At 31.2% G+C, this 13,220-nt stretch overlaps 1 protein-coding gene and 1 long non-coding RNA gene across 2 annotated transcripts; both read right to left on the bottom strand.

The window, feature by feature from the left end:
- Positions 1–2,492: 2,492 nt before the first annotated feature.
- LOC146949781 (uncharacterized) lies at positions 2,493–3,207 on the bottom strand. The gene is made up of 2 exons (XR_015027375.1): positions 2,932–3,207; positions 2,493–2,834 (listed from the first exon to the last, which is right to left on the bottom strand). It is a non-coding gene; the product is annotated as an uncharacterized LOC146949781 (long non-coding RNA).
- Positions 3,208–6,761: 3,554 nt separating this feature from the next.
- Positions 6,762–12,262, bottom strand: LOC146949780 (nucleic acid-binding protein). Its single transcript, XM_085745758.1, has 8 exons — positions 11,672–12,262; positions 8,970–9,015; positions 8,490–8,539; positions 8,171–8,212; positions 7,887–8,000; positions 7,493–7,571; positions 7,318–7,389; positions 6,762–7,225 (listed from the first exon to the last, which is right to left on the bottom strand). Exons 1-8 carry the CDS (start codon positions 12,241–12,243, stop codon positions 7,178–7,180), a joined length of 1,023 nt encoding a protein of 340 aa, XP_085601884.1. The 5' UTR covers positions 12,244–12,262; the 3' UTR covers positions 6,762–7,177.
- Between the last annotated feature and the right edge of the window lie 958 nt (positions 12,263–13,220).

Genomic DNA, 13,220 nt, shown 5'->3' with positions numbered 1-13,220 from the left:
ATCATAGTGTTTGGAGTTTTGAGCGAGCTTATAATGGATTGATCATCACATTTGACTAAGAGAAACCCCAAAAATGAGATTGACACCACATCTTCACACAAAACCTGAAAGACATTATGTATATTGGTCATCTCACATTCATGTTTCTCAATATATACTTTTGCTTCCAAGGTAGAAGTTTAACTCACACATGACACATAAACATATCTCTATTATGTGTGAGACAGTCCGTATTTCTGATCTGGTGAGAGAGCCAAATAAGATCAGAGGCATAACATGTTAAAAAATATGGGTTGGTAGTGATTTTATAGAGAAATGTTTTTGTTCCTTTCTTTCATGAGAAAGGAGAAAGTATATTAGAAAAATAAAGAAGACGAAAAAGGAATTTGAACATGAGAGAAATGAAAAGAGAAACAAGTAAGGAGTGATTGTTTTTCTCTAAGATAATAAAGTATATAATGAGTTATTGGTAATATTATACATTTATTGAAGGAGATAAGAATTAATCTGTAATTATCTTACCAAAATATTAGACTCATTAAAAAAATTCCACAACAATTTAAAATTTCTAATAAACATGTATGTATTTTTTATCTCAACAAAACACATCTACATTTTACTATTGTCGGATCTTACCAAAGACCAAAAGTGAATGAATCAGATATAACAGAGGTTGAATAATTTTTTGACATTTAAAATAAAAAATTAAACAAAACGACATTCAAAAACTAACAAATAAAAATATCACAACGTTGGAACTTCTGTGAGAGTCAAAATTGAGTTGTATGATCACATTAGGTTAAGAGCAATCACACGAGTGAGCTTAACATCACACCTTCATCCAATGTCTCAAGGCATTTCAGCATGGATCATATTATTTATTTGCTGGTCACATCTACTCTTTCATACAATGTGGAATTTTAACTTACACTTAACACATTAACATCTCTCCATTAAGTGTCAGACTCTCCGTGTTCGTGATCCACCACCTAGAACACTCCCGCTCCCCTACAACGTTGAACCATGATATCATACCACAGTTGGACTTTCTGGGGAAGCCAACAATAATGTGGATCAACTCATCGGAGAAAGGGTAACCACAAGGTGAAAATGAGACTACATTTTCATCCAAAAATTTAAGGCTTAAGTATGAGTTTTTCACTCTTTTGATGTTCAACCTGTACTCTTTCATCTAATGTTGAACTTTAACTGACTTTTGCTACATCGCAATATTATCTCTTAAGTTTGACGGAATTCTAGCCCGTGCTTGGCACGGGTTTCCATGCTAGTATGTACTTAAATATGAACTACAATTATTGAAAGTTGAATTTTGATACCTAAAAATAATCCTTGATTATTGAAACATTCATTAGATATTAAGTATTTTCAAATTTACTCACCACCAAAACAAAATACTACATTATGAAATGATTTTAGCTCATGCGACGTACGGATTGACAATCTAATTTTACTTTCTGTGAGTTTTTCAATATACTTTTTACATTTTGCTTTTCAAATTTTAAACTCGTTTATTTGCATAATTTCTTTTACATTTAAAACAGTCACTTTTCTGCATTAAAATTAGGGTCATTCTGACTTGAACTCTTAGGATACAAGTTAATAAACTAAAAATAAAATTAAAAAATAACTTTTGTATTGAAAAGATAAAACTTTTAACTTTTAATATAATGAATACACAATTTTCAAGAAAGTGTTTCTATGTTTAGCTTCTAAACTTGTGTCCCAAGAATACAAGTTACCATTTCTCTTAAAATTATTCATTGTTTGTGTTTTCAAAGACAATGTTCATTGACACTAAATTGTTAATTTCCATTAATTATATGAACTTTAATACAATCAATCCCTAGTATGTTAGTATATCAAAAGTAGAACTTATGTATTGTAAATTATGCCAATTTATTTGTTAAAAAGCTGAAAATTAATTTTTCTCAATATTTATTCACTATTTATAGAATCCTTATCATGTGTCATAAGAGTACATATTAACATGATCCATGTTATATTTGTTGATAATTGTTTACAAATATTCGTATTCCAATAATTAATATAAAAATCGACGACAACAAGTACAAGCAAATTTATACTCCCTCCAATCACTAAACATAACCTCATTACTCCCTCCGTCTCATAATAATTGTCTCTTTAACATTTTTTCTTTTTTTCAAAATAATTGTCACTTTAGAATATCAATGCAGCATTTATTATTTTTTTCCATTATTACATCCTTATTTATTGAATTTCATCAAACTTAACTACTCCACTAACTACAATTAATAAGGGTATTTTAATAAATGATATTAATTTTACCATTGAAATCAACGTAACTAATCATTTCCTTAATAATCGTGCACAAACCTTAAACGACTATAATTTAGAGACGGATGGAGTATTTTTTTTTTTTGGTTACAACGGAGGGAGTATTAGATACAATGAATAATTAATATATTTAGTCTTTATTATAGACTAGATACTTAGAAGTAACTTGTATTATTGTATTATGTATAGACGATATAGTATATACTTATATTATGTATAGATAGACTATATACATAGAAGTATCTAGTCTATTATTCTTAGAAATAGTAGTAACTTATATTTACTTAACAATTTAATTGCTAACATTATCTGCACTGACATATGTAATTAACACACCGCATAGTATTCTTAGAAATAGTAGTAACTTATATTTACTTAACAATTTAATTGCTAACATTATCTGCACTGACATATGTAATTAACACACCGCATAGTTAGACTATTACGGACACACAAATCTCTTGGACAATCACTATCATCACCGCAGAGAAATTGAGCTGCAATTTTAAATAAGAATAAATGAATGTTACTTAAAGATAGGGAAATATTATGTATAAGATAAGATAAATAAAAAAATGGCATGAAAATGCTTACCGCCATTGGTTACAACAAAGAGAAGAGAAATAAAAATAATAAAAGCATAAGGGAACTTGAGAATTAAAGCCATATATATTCTCTTGTGTATCTAATAAATAGAAAATTATTTGATGAATTTATAGTAAAAGTTCCATGACTTGTTTGCTTCAATCAAATAATTTTAGCATTTAGGAGTTGCAAGAAATCATTCATAAAACTGAAATTATTGTTTAATGCTTCTAAGGTAATTCAATGTGTTGGGTTTACCTCTTTAGCATAACCAATTGATCACTTAACCTCATCAAAGTTCATTCTTTTATTTATTAAAATTGAATTATATATTTTTTATTTCTCTTTTATCCTTTGATGATAGCTAAGGGTAAACATCCGAAAGAAAAATAGTAGTAGTGATGAAAGTAGTTAGTTGTAGAAAAAAATACAGTAATTAACTGAAAAAATAGTATAATTGATATTGGTTTGGTAATATACTATGTTATTAGACATAAAAAATTGTTAAGACTCCTAGTAGTAGTTGTAGACTTGTAGCAAGCATTATATTATAGGGTCAAATATGTTTTTGGTCCCTATAAAATTGCGACCTTCTAAGTTTAGTCCTTACTTAATTTTAATAGCTTTTTTAATCCCTACAAAAAAAATTACTTATAATTTTAGTCCCTGCTAAAATAAATTTTGTTTAATTATCCTTAAACTCTTAAATTTTTTAACGATTCTTTTTATACAAGTTTAGAACACTATGAAAGGTTCATTTACTAAAATCTATAATTTTTTAACATGAAATAAATTAAATATGAATTTTTTAAAACGACAAAAGTTTAAGATATAAGTAACAAAAATATGGACGTAGAAATCAAATTTTTGCGATATTTTTTTCGGAGGACCTTTTAATAACGTTCTTAACACGCCTGTAAAAAATTGTTGAAAAACTTAAGAGTTTAAGCATAAATTAAACAAATTTGGATTGAGTAAGGACTAATATTGAGTGTAAATTTTTTTTGTAGGGACTAAAAATGCTATTAAAATTAAGTAAGGACTAAACTTACAGGGTCGCAATTTTGTAGGGACCAAAAACATAATTAACCCTATATTATAAGTGAAGAAGTGTATATGAAACATTAATGAAAAGATATATCATCAAATAAATTACTTAAATACCATGAATGAAGATATCAACCGTATAAGAAATGACATCAAAATAAATTAAGGAAAATACTTTGAACCAAAAAAAAAAAAAAAAAATTAAGGAAAATACTAACAAGTGTTTTATGACATTGTTTAACGAATCAAAATAAATAACTTTTGCATAGATAATGATGTAACTATTACTTTTAAAAAGTAGGGTTAATTATATTTCTAGTCCCTATAAAATAGCGACCTTGTAAGTTTAGTCCTTACTTAATTTTAATAGCATTTTTAGTCCCTATAAAAAAAAATTTACTTATAATTTTAGTCCCTGCTAAAACAAAGTTTGATTAATTATCCTTAAACTCTTAAATTTTTGAACGATTTTTTTGAGACAAGATTAGAACACTATGAAAGGTTCGTTTACTAAAATTTAGAATTTTCAGACATGAAATGAATTAAATATGAATTTTTTAAAACGACAAAAGTTAAAGATAAAAAGTAATAAAATCTGGATGTAGAAATCAAATTTTGCGATAATTTTTTGTGGAGGAACTTTTAGTAATTTTCTAAATATGTCTGCAAAAAATTGTTCAAAAATTTAAGAGTTTAAGCATAAATTAAACAAATTTGAATTGAGTAGAGACTAATACTCAGGGCAAAAAAACAAAATTAGGGACTAAAAATGCTATTAAAATTAAGTAAGGACTAAACTTATAAGGTCGCTATTTTATAGGGACTAGAAACATAATTAACCCTAAAAAGTACTATTTGACTTGTATTTTCAAAACAAAATTTCCTTTTATAAATTCCTTAAACAACGCCAATATAAAACTTGTCAGCAAAACCATAAATCAAAGTGACTTACAGCATCAAACTTGGTTCAAATTGCCACATTAGAAGAATGATTATTTGGACTATGTTGATAACATTACAAAAATGAGGGGGCAGAAGCATTCTTTGAGGCTGTGTTTTAAATGATAGTGGAGAAGAGAGAATTAGATTTCTAGCTGTTTGTTGAAGGATACACCTTATCATCTAGTTGCAAAATAATCACAAATTTAGGATAAAACTGTCACGACAACCCCAAATAAACCACTTTTTAAGTTCTAAGGCTTTCATAATTTCAAAAAGTTACAATGTCAATAAAGTACTCCCTCCGGTCACTATTATAAGCAAAATTCATCATTTTAGGTTCATTCTTTGGTTTATACTATTGACCAAATACATCATTTAATAAATGAACCTAAAAAGATGATTTTTACTTATAATAGTGACCGAAGGGAGTATAAAATTGTCATCAACTAGCTTGTTTTTAGGACACATAATGGTGGTTAGTGTATCAGCAAGTTAATTTGTGTATTGTCATTATATAAGTTTTTTAAAAACGACAAAAATAACTAATTACCATAAGGTTGAGCACAAGATGTATCAACCAATGTAAAAGATACAACGTCTGAATTAATGCATAATGCAAAACAGAGAAATAATATTTGTACAATCCTTTTATGATAACTCTTGTAATAATTTTCTCTTTCATATTGACATAAGTATTGATATTTGAACATTTAAAATTAGACAACCTTTAGGACAACATATAAAACCACACTTAAAACAACTCATGAGATTTTTATAATAATTTTCCTTTTCTCAAATTAACACTTTGTTTTATAAGTTGTCCAATAAGTTGTACAATCATAGATATTCAAATAGCAGTTCTCTTTTACTTTCTCTTTATATTGTTTTAGTTTTTGTATCAATACATATTTTTCTTTGTAAATTTATAATTGACCCAAGAATTGCCGCACAAATGATTGTTCAAATAACACCTCTACAAAATAAGCACAATAGAGCAACCAATCCAAATGCAAGATGAGCAAAGGTATTGACAAAAGATGTAAACCACTTCAAAACTATAAGCCAAGAAAAAACTCCACAAAAATCATCTCTGCCAATCCACCAAACCAAAATGAATCACTTCAAACTTACAAATTCTGATTATAAGAAGTCTTTTAAAAAAAACCTTAAAAGTCAATACAATCCTACAATTTTTTTTTTTTTTAAAAATCTTCAATTTTTTGTTGTTAAAACAGTCTCTTAAAATACCAATTCAATCCCTTCGTCAACAAAATTTGTAGAATTAGTTTTTCCTAGATTGTCAAAAAAAAAAGTTTTTCCTAATTATATATATACTTTTGCTAATTAATCAATGACGTATATGTTATAAATCCACATAAATAATTACATCAACAATGTTTATCACGTCAATAAAAAATTATCACATGACGATTTTTCAAGTGAAAGACCAGAAAACTGAATTTCAAACGAGGACAAATTTGAGAGTAGAAATAGAAGAAATAAAATTGCAATTAAAAGTATAATTTTTTGTCATTTTAAATTTATCAACTAATTCAACAATTAATTTTACCAAACACTTCAAATTCATTTTACTAGTTTATCTGCTATCAACTAATTCACCCTCTAAACTAGTTTATCCGTTATAAACACAACCTAAATGTTTGAAATAAACATTGAAGATGCATACATATTATTCACACACGCTCTTATGAAAATATCAGAACTGGTTATTTCTTGGAAGCAAAGATTTTGGCATGACAAAGATATAAAACTTTTTGAGAAAAATGCTCATATTTTATGTTGGCATAAGATCAAATACAGTAAAACCATGAAGACATGCAAAAGCATCATTAAAAACGAAAATTTCACATAAAGGATAAGTAATACAATATATGAAAAACAAATTTTACTAACAATATTGTTTTACACGTCATAGCCAATTTAGATCAGTCCAAGTAAGATGGACAAGGCTGCGTTTTCATAGCATGTATAGCCTTTACAGTTTGGAGATGCTTGCTCACTCGGTCAGATACAAAGACAAAACTTGCACCACAAGGCAAAACATCTATATTAGCAATGATAGCACACTGTAGAAAGGGCGTCAATGTGGAACATTTTACTCCTCTATTGCAACAGACAAAACCCCATCCACGGCATATTATATCCCAAGACACCATAATATCCATGAAATGAGTTTGTCATAATGACATGATCATGAGACCCCATCACCTAATTCATATCCACAATAAGTTATGTCCTACACCGTCTACACGGCAGCATCAGGGTCCAACCTTCTCTGAATTGCAGCAGCAGCCTATAGTGATAAAAAAAAAAAATTGCAGCAAATTTAGTTGAGACTTAAGCTAAAAAAGAAGGTCCAAATGGAGTTGAATTTGTAATTCTCACCTCAAAGTTGCCGAGCTTGTACTGGTAAGCCATCTCCTCCCTGAGTTGAGCTTGCTCTTTCATTGCTTGTGCCTGCAAAATTATTGCACAAAAATGTGAGAACAGAACCTTTTGTCATTAATTAACAAAATGATTGAAATTCAAATTGCATAAAAGTGATCTGGTAAAAACTAACCATTCCACTTTCCATTTCACGCTTCAAAGCTATCACTTGCTCTTCCTTCTGTTTTTCACGTACTTGCAACATTTCTTGTCTGCAGGTCCATTGAAAAATGATCATGAAAGTGTGAAACATGTGTCAACAGAAACAATATTTGTTATGTGTAACATAGTTCCACTTGAAGTGCAGTAAAAGAAAATATAATATAGGTAGACTTCTACAATGGTAGAAGAGTTGACAGAGTGAAAAGGAACAAGTCATTAAAAAAATCTAGCACATCATAAATATAAACAATAGTAAAGCATGTAGGTAGCTAACAATAGGGGTAGAGTAAGTTTGGGAAAGAACGATTGCCAAAAGAAAACCAAGTTAAGATTACATTAGTTAAGCAGCGTGATCAAAATCATACCTGCGCTGTTCTTCATCATTGAAAACTGTTCGTTCCTTAGGCTGAACCTTCTTATAACCCTTTTTCATCTCTTTTTCCATTTGACGCCTGTAGTAAGCATCAAGACTGTAATACCTGCCACATAAACATTAAACCATTTGTCAACCCAAATGAATATACAATAATGATTCAATCAAGATCTTAAATTCATCTCATCGTCACAGAACAAGGATGTACACGGCCGTATCCTATTCATAAAAATGAGGACAAAAAATAAGCCAAATTAAACTTCTGCTAGAGCTTACTTTTTGGAAGGGAACGTAGCTGTGTTGTGATCCTCCATAAATCTGCAACCAGAAATTAGAGAGAAATTAACTTTGAATCAACAGCGTAGTAATAAATGTAATGTGTGACGTAGTGATTATCAGCAAGTCAATAGGTTAGTTAAGGTGAGAATGAAAGAACTAAAATGAGCATCCTTTTCTCTTGTGGCACCTTAAGAGTAAATATAAACATAAGAGTAGTTATCAAACAGCTAAACCTATGTGCCACTTTTTCTGTTCCTTTCCATCCTTCTCTCTTTTTATTAATTTTTTTCCTTGAGTTGCAAGATTAGGTGCTTACTCTTTGAACATCTGTTTTTCTTCCCAATTAGACAGATGCTCCATATTTACCTGTTAAAATACAGCAAATTAAAATTGGATATGGTCCATGTAAACATGACATGCAAATAAACTAGAATGCCAAAATATAAAGGGTGAAAGATATTATGCACTTCTATTGAGAAGAAAAGAAATGCAGTCCAATAGGCAAGAAAAATATGCAATCTAATCAGTAATAAAAGTTTGATTTCTCAATGTCAAAATATGCAATCTAATCAGTAATAAAACTTTGATTTCTCAGTGTCACCGACATATACTGGAAATAAGATTAATAATCTGTGTAAAGAAAACAAGGAAAACATCTCCCAGTCGCAGGATGATGTAAAGAAGCCACTAGTTTGAGTTTTTGCAAAAATGAACAGAGGACCACACAGAAAAAGGAAGAGGAAATATAATAGTGTTAATGTTAGATTTTAATATAAAAGCAAACCAAAATAATTACCAGCTTAACTTCTGCCAACCATGCGGTGAACTCTGGACGCTTGGTCCTGCAATATTCATAACATCACTCAAACAAGGTATACCAAAATCCATAGTTCACAGGATATTAATGCTAAATTTAAATTAGCTAGACAATAAATGCAAACTCAGCCAAAAATGCAGGCTGATGATTTACTTCAGCACGACCTTTAGAACGTAGGTACTCAAAGATTAAAGATCTTCTGAAAACAACAGATAAGCTCTGATGATTTGAGAGTTGAAATCTTAATAAAATAAATCGAAGCTTCCATAAAAAAATTAAACCATAATATCAAGTCAATATGTTAAAATGGAAGTCTTGACGCAACAGTTGGAGGCTTGGAGTTGCTTCCATGTGACTGTAGTCTTGGAAACATCCTCTTGCAAATGCAAACTAAGGTAGCCAGCAATAGGTCTGCAGTGGATCCTACCCTCTTCCCTAGACCCGCTATAACATTAGGTTGTCCCTCCAATATCCAGTCACATACTAACAAACTGAAGTGTTTTCAGTTGCTTTAGGTCTTTAACTTCTAAAAAGGAAAAGTACACAACTCGATATAAAATTTTGCCAAAGCGTAAGTCACGGGATAACGACTGCAACAAACCATCAACAGTTGGTGCATATTCCTATGTTTAAACTCTATCAACTACAATCCACATGAATTTCTGAAGCTATTTACCCTACATTAAATAAGTTATCTTGCTTGTGTCAACAACTACCTTCATCTTCGAAGACATTATTAGACTGGAACCTATATTCAGGAGAGAAATTGCAAATTGTTGTTAATATGGTATAGCTTCTCCAAAACAACGATTCTTTACAGCATGCTGAAAGTGGAATTTGTTAAAGTGGTGTTGTCAGTCATTTCACTTTTTGTCCTGTTTTGGTGTCATGTGAACAACTTTGAATCCTGTTACTAGTTATTATTATTCTTCTCCAATGCAATCTTACATGATTCACATGCAAATTGCTAAAAGTACAAAAACTCTCAATCTGAATGCTGTTAATGTTCTAATTTAACATATTTCAATCAAATTCTACAACCTTATACAATAAAATATCTACAATAGATTTGCATTCATCCGCCCCTTCCTAGACCACTCTACAGTATTAGGATGTCCCTTCAATATCCAATCACATGCTAACAATCTGGAGGAATTTTAGGTACTTTAGGACTTAGGTCCTTAGTTCTTAACACTAAAGTACACACCTAGATGTAAATTTTGCCCATTACAAGATAATGACTGCAATAAACCATTAACAGCCGGTGCATATTCCTATGTTTTAACTCTATCAACTACAACCTAGATATGAATTTCTGCTGCTATTTACCCTACAATACATTAAACAAGTTATTTTGCTTCTACCAGCAACTACTGTCAGCTTCCAAGAGATTAGACTGGAAATTATATTTAGGAGAGAGACATATGCAATAACAAATTCTACTTCTGCAATAGATATGCAGCAAACCAACACTTCCTAAACCCTTATACAGCATTAGGTTGTACCTTCAATATCCAATCGCATGCTAGCAATCTAATGAGCATTTTCAGTTACTTCAAGCCTCTAGCTTCTAAACAGAAAGTACAAACTTAGATGAAACATCTTGTTAAAGTGTACCTGAGATAACGACTACAATAAACCATCAACAGCCGATGCATATTCTATGTTTTCAATCTTTCAACTACAATCCACATATTAATTTCTGCTGCTATTTACCCTAGATTAAATAAGTTATCTTACTTCTGCCAACAACCACCTTCATCTTCCAAGAGATTACACTGGAAGCTATATTCGGGAGAGAGTGTAAAGTTGCAAAGTGTTGTTAAAATGGTATAGCTTCTCCAAAATAGAGATTCTTTACAGCATACTGAAACTGGAATTTGTTTCAGTGTTGTCGTCAGTCATTCATTTCACTTTTTGCCTATTTGGATGTCAAGAGAACAACTTTGAATCCTGTCCCTAGTTATTACTTATAATTCTCCAATCTTAAAAGATTCACATACAAATTGTTAAAAGCATGTTCCGGACTGGGCCAAGTCCAGCCCACCAACAAAACGGATCAATGCGGACCATGATGACATATCATGGAGACGCCATAGAAGCACACCCAGGCGAGTCCAGAGACTCAATCAGGCCCGTGAGATGATGACCACATCATGACATGTCAATTGTCTTAAGAGAGAGCTGTTCAATTCGGGCTTCCATATGAGAAACCCTAGAAGAAATCATCGCTAACTCGTGATTCAGTTTAAGGTACACATTCTCTAAACCCTAAAACCTTACACTCTCGACCATTCACTGACTTATCGGCAGAATGTTTGCAAGTTCACCACCACCTCTGTGGAGGGGATGCCATACTCAGCCACTCAAGCCATCAAACTAAATCCACTCCAGAACAAAGCATAACAATAATCAATTTGAATGCTGTTAATTTTCCAATCTGAAATCTTTCGATCAAAATCTACAACCTTATACACTAACAACGCCACTAAAAACTTTCACAGTCCAATCCCATGATATTTCAGTACATATAACTCAAATGCAAAACAAAAACAAATCAACAAAACATTAGCCTAGAATTTCAAAATCTACACTATATTCTACCACATAATTCAATAATTCAATCAACAAGCAAATATAAATTACTCAAATTTCAAAAACCAAAACCAAAAAATTCTTACCACATATCAGTTTCTCTAATAATCCCATACTTTCCCCATAAATTAGTCACAGCACCTTTCTTCCCTCTTTCCTTTTTCTCCTTCTTCTTCATTTTTCGTTTCTCTTTCTTCCTTCTCTCTTCTTCTTTCTCCTTCTTCCTTCTCTTCTTCTCTTTCTCTCTCCTCCTTCTCTTCTCTTCCTCCCTCTCTCTCCTCCTTCGCTTCTCCTTCCTCTTCCTCTCCTTCCTCTCTCCTTCACTCTCCGAACCCGAATACTCCGACTCCGAACCAGACCGTTCGGATTCATCGCTCTCTGACTCCGAATCCGAACCGGAATCCGAATCCGATTCATCATCACTGCTATATCTCCGACGTGATTTCCTCTTCCTACGGCGTCGTTTATCGGAATCGGAATCTGAACTCTCACGCGATTTCTTCTTTGAGCTACTATGCTTTCTATCGGATTGTGTGTCTATATCGGAATATTCTCGTGTTTTCCTTGAATCTCTTTTCGACGGAGCTTCGCCGTCGTCTTTCTCTGAGCTGGTGGCGATTTTCGCCGGAGCACCATTACCGTTAACGTTTCTCGACATTTTCGTTTGCTTCCACAGTGTCAGTGACTGAGTCGAGTTTCAGAATTAACTCGGAAGATGTGGGCCTCGTTAGACTTGATTGGGCTTTAATATGTTATGGGCCCTATCATTTGTTGAAAATTTTGTTTTTCAGATGAAAATTTGTTACATGCACCATACAAAATTAACATCCTCACCTACCATGGAATTTTGGTTAGGGGTGTCCCGGTGCGGTTTGGTTTGGTTTTGAGGCTAGAAGTCATCCAAACCGCAAGATAAAAAGTATGCAGGTTGGTTTGGTTTGGTTGACTTTTAAAATAAAATTCGAACCAAACCAAAACAGTTTGGGTTGGATCGGTTGATGCGGTTTTTTTTGATGCAATACAATTTTTTGTTTCCAACATCAAAATTAACTTAAAAAGTTAAAACATAACATATTTTCAGCAATGTTTTCAACAATGTTTTAAATTTCATACAACAACGTTTTTAACTACATAGAGCAAATTAAAAATGTGGACAAAAATGAATTCTATTTTATAAGAAATGCAAAAGATAAATTTTTTATCAATATCTAAACGTTCAAATGGCACATAAATACATTTTTTTAAAATAAAAAGATAACAAGAAACTTAACAAGTGAAAAAAAAAATGTCATTTTATAAAAGTTTAGTTTGAGTTTCTATGATTATTGATCTAGGTAACATATGTTTAATTAGTGTTTTTCATAAGTTGCAGTTTGGTTCGGTTGGTAAGATAAAAACGTAAACCATGCGGTTAAGTAAAAAAATGATTCGAATACATCCGAATCTAATGCGGTTTTTTGCGGCTTCGATTTTTGTTGGTTCGGTTTGCAGTATTTCTATTGGATTGGTGAACACCCCTAATTTTGATGATTTTAATTTTTAACTAATAGGCATGGCTAAGGGTGAAAATAGACTAGACTGAGCTATACTTTAAAAATCTAAGTATGACTTATCAAAAAATTTAAAGGTTAAGTC

This window comes from Medicago sativa, chromosome 2 (assembly GCF_051527215.1).
Source record: "Medicago sativa cultivar Bolivia chromosome 2, Bolivia_mono, whole genome shotgun sequence".
NCBI classification, from domain to species: Eukaryota; Viridiplantae; Streptophyta; class Magnoliopsida; order Fabales; family Fabaceae; genus Medicago; species Medicago sativa.
This window is presented reverse-complemented; position numbering and strand designations above follow the sequence as displayed.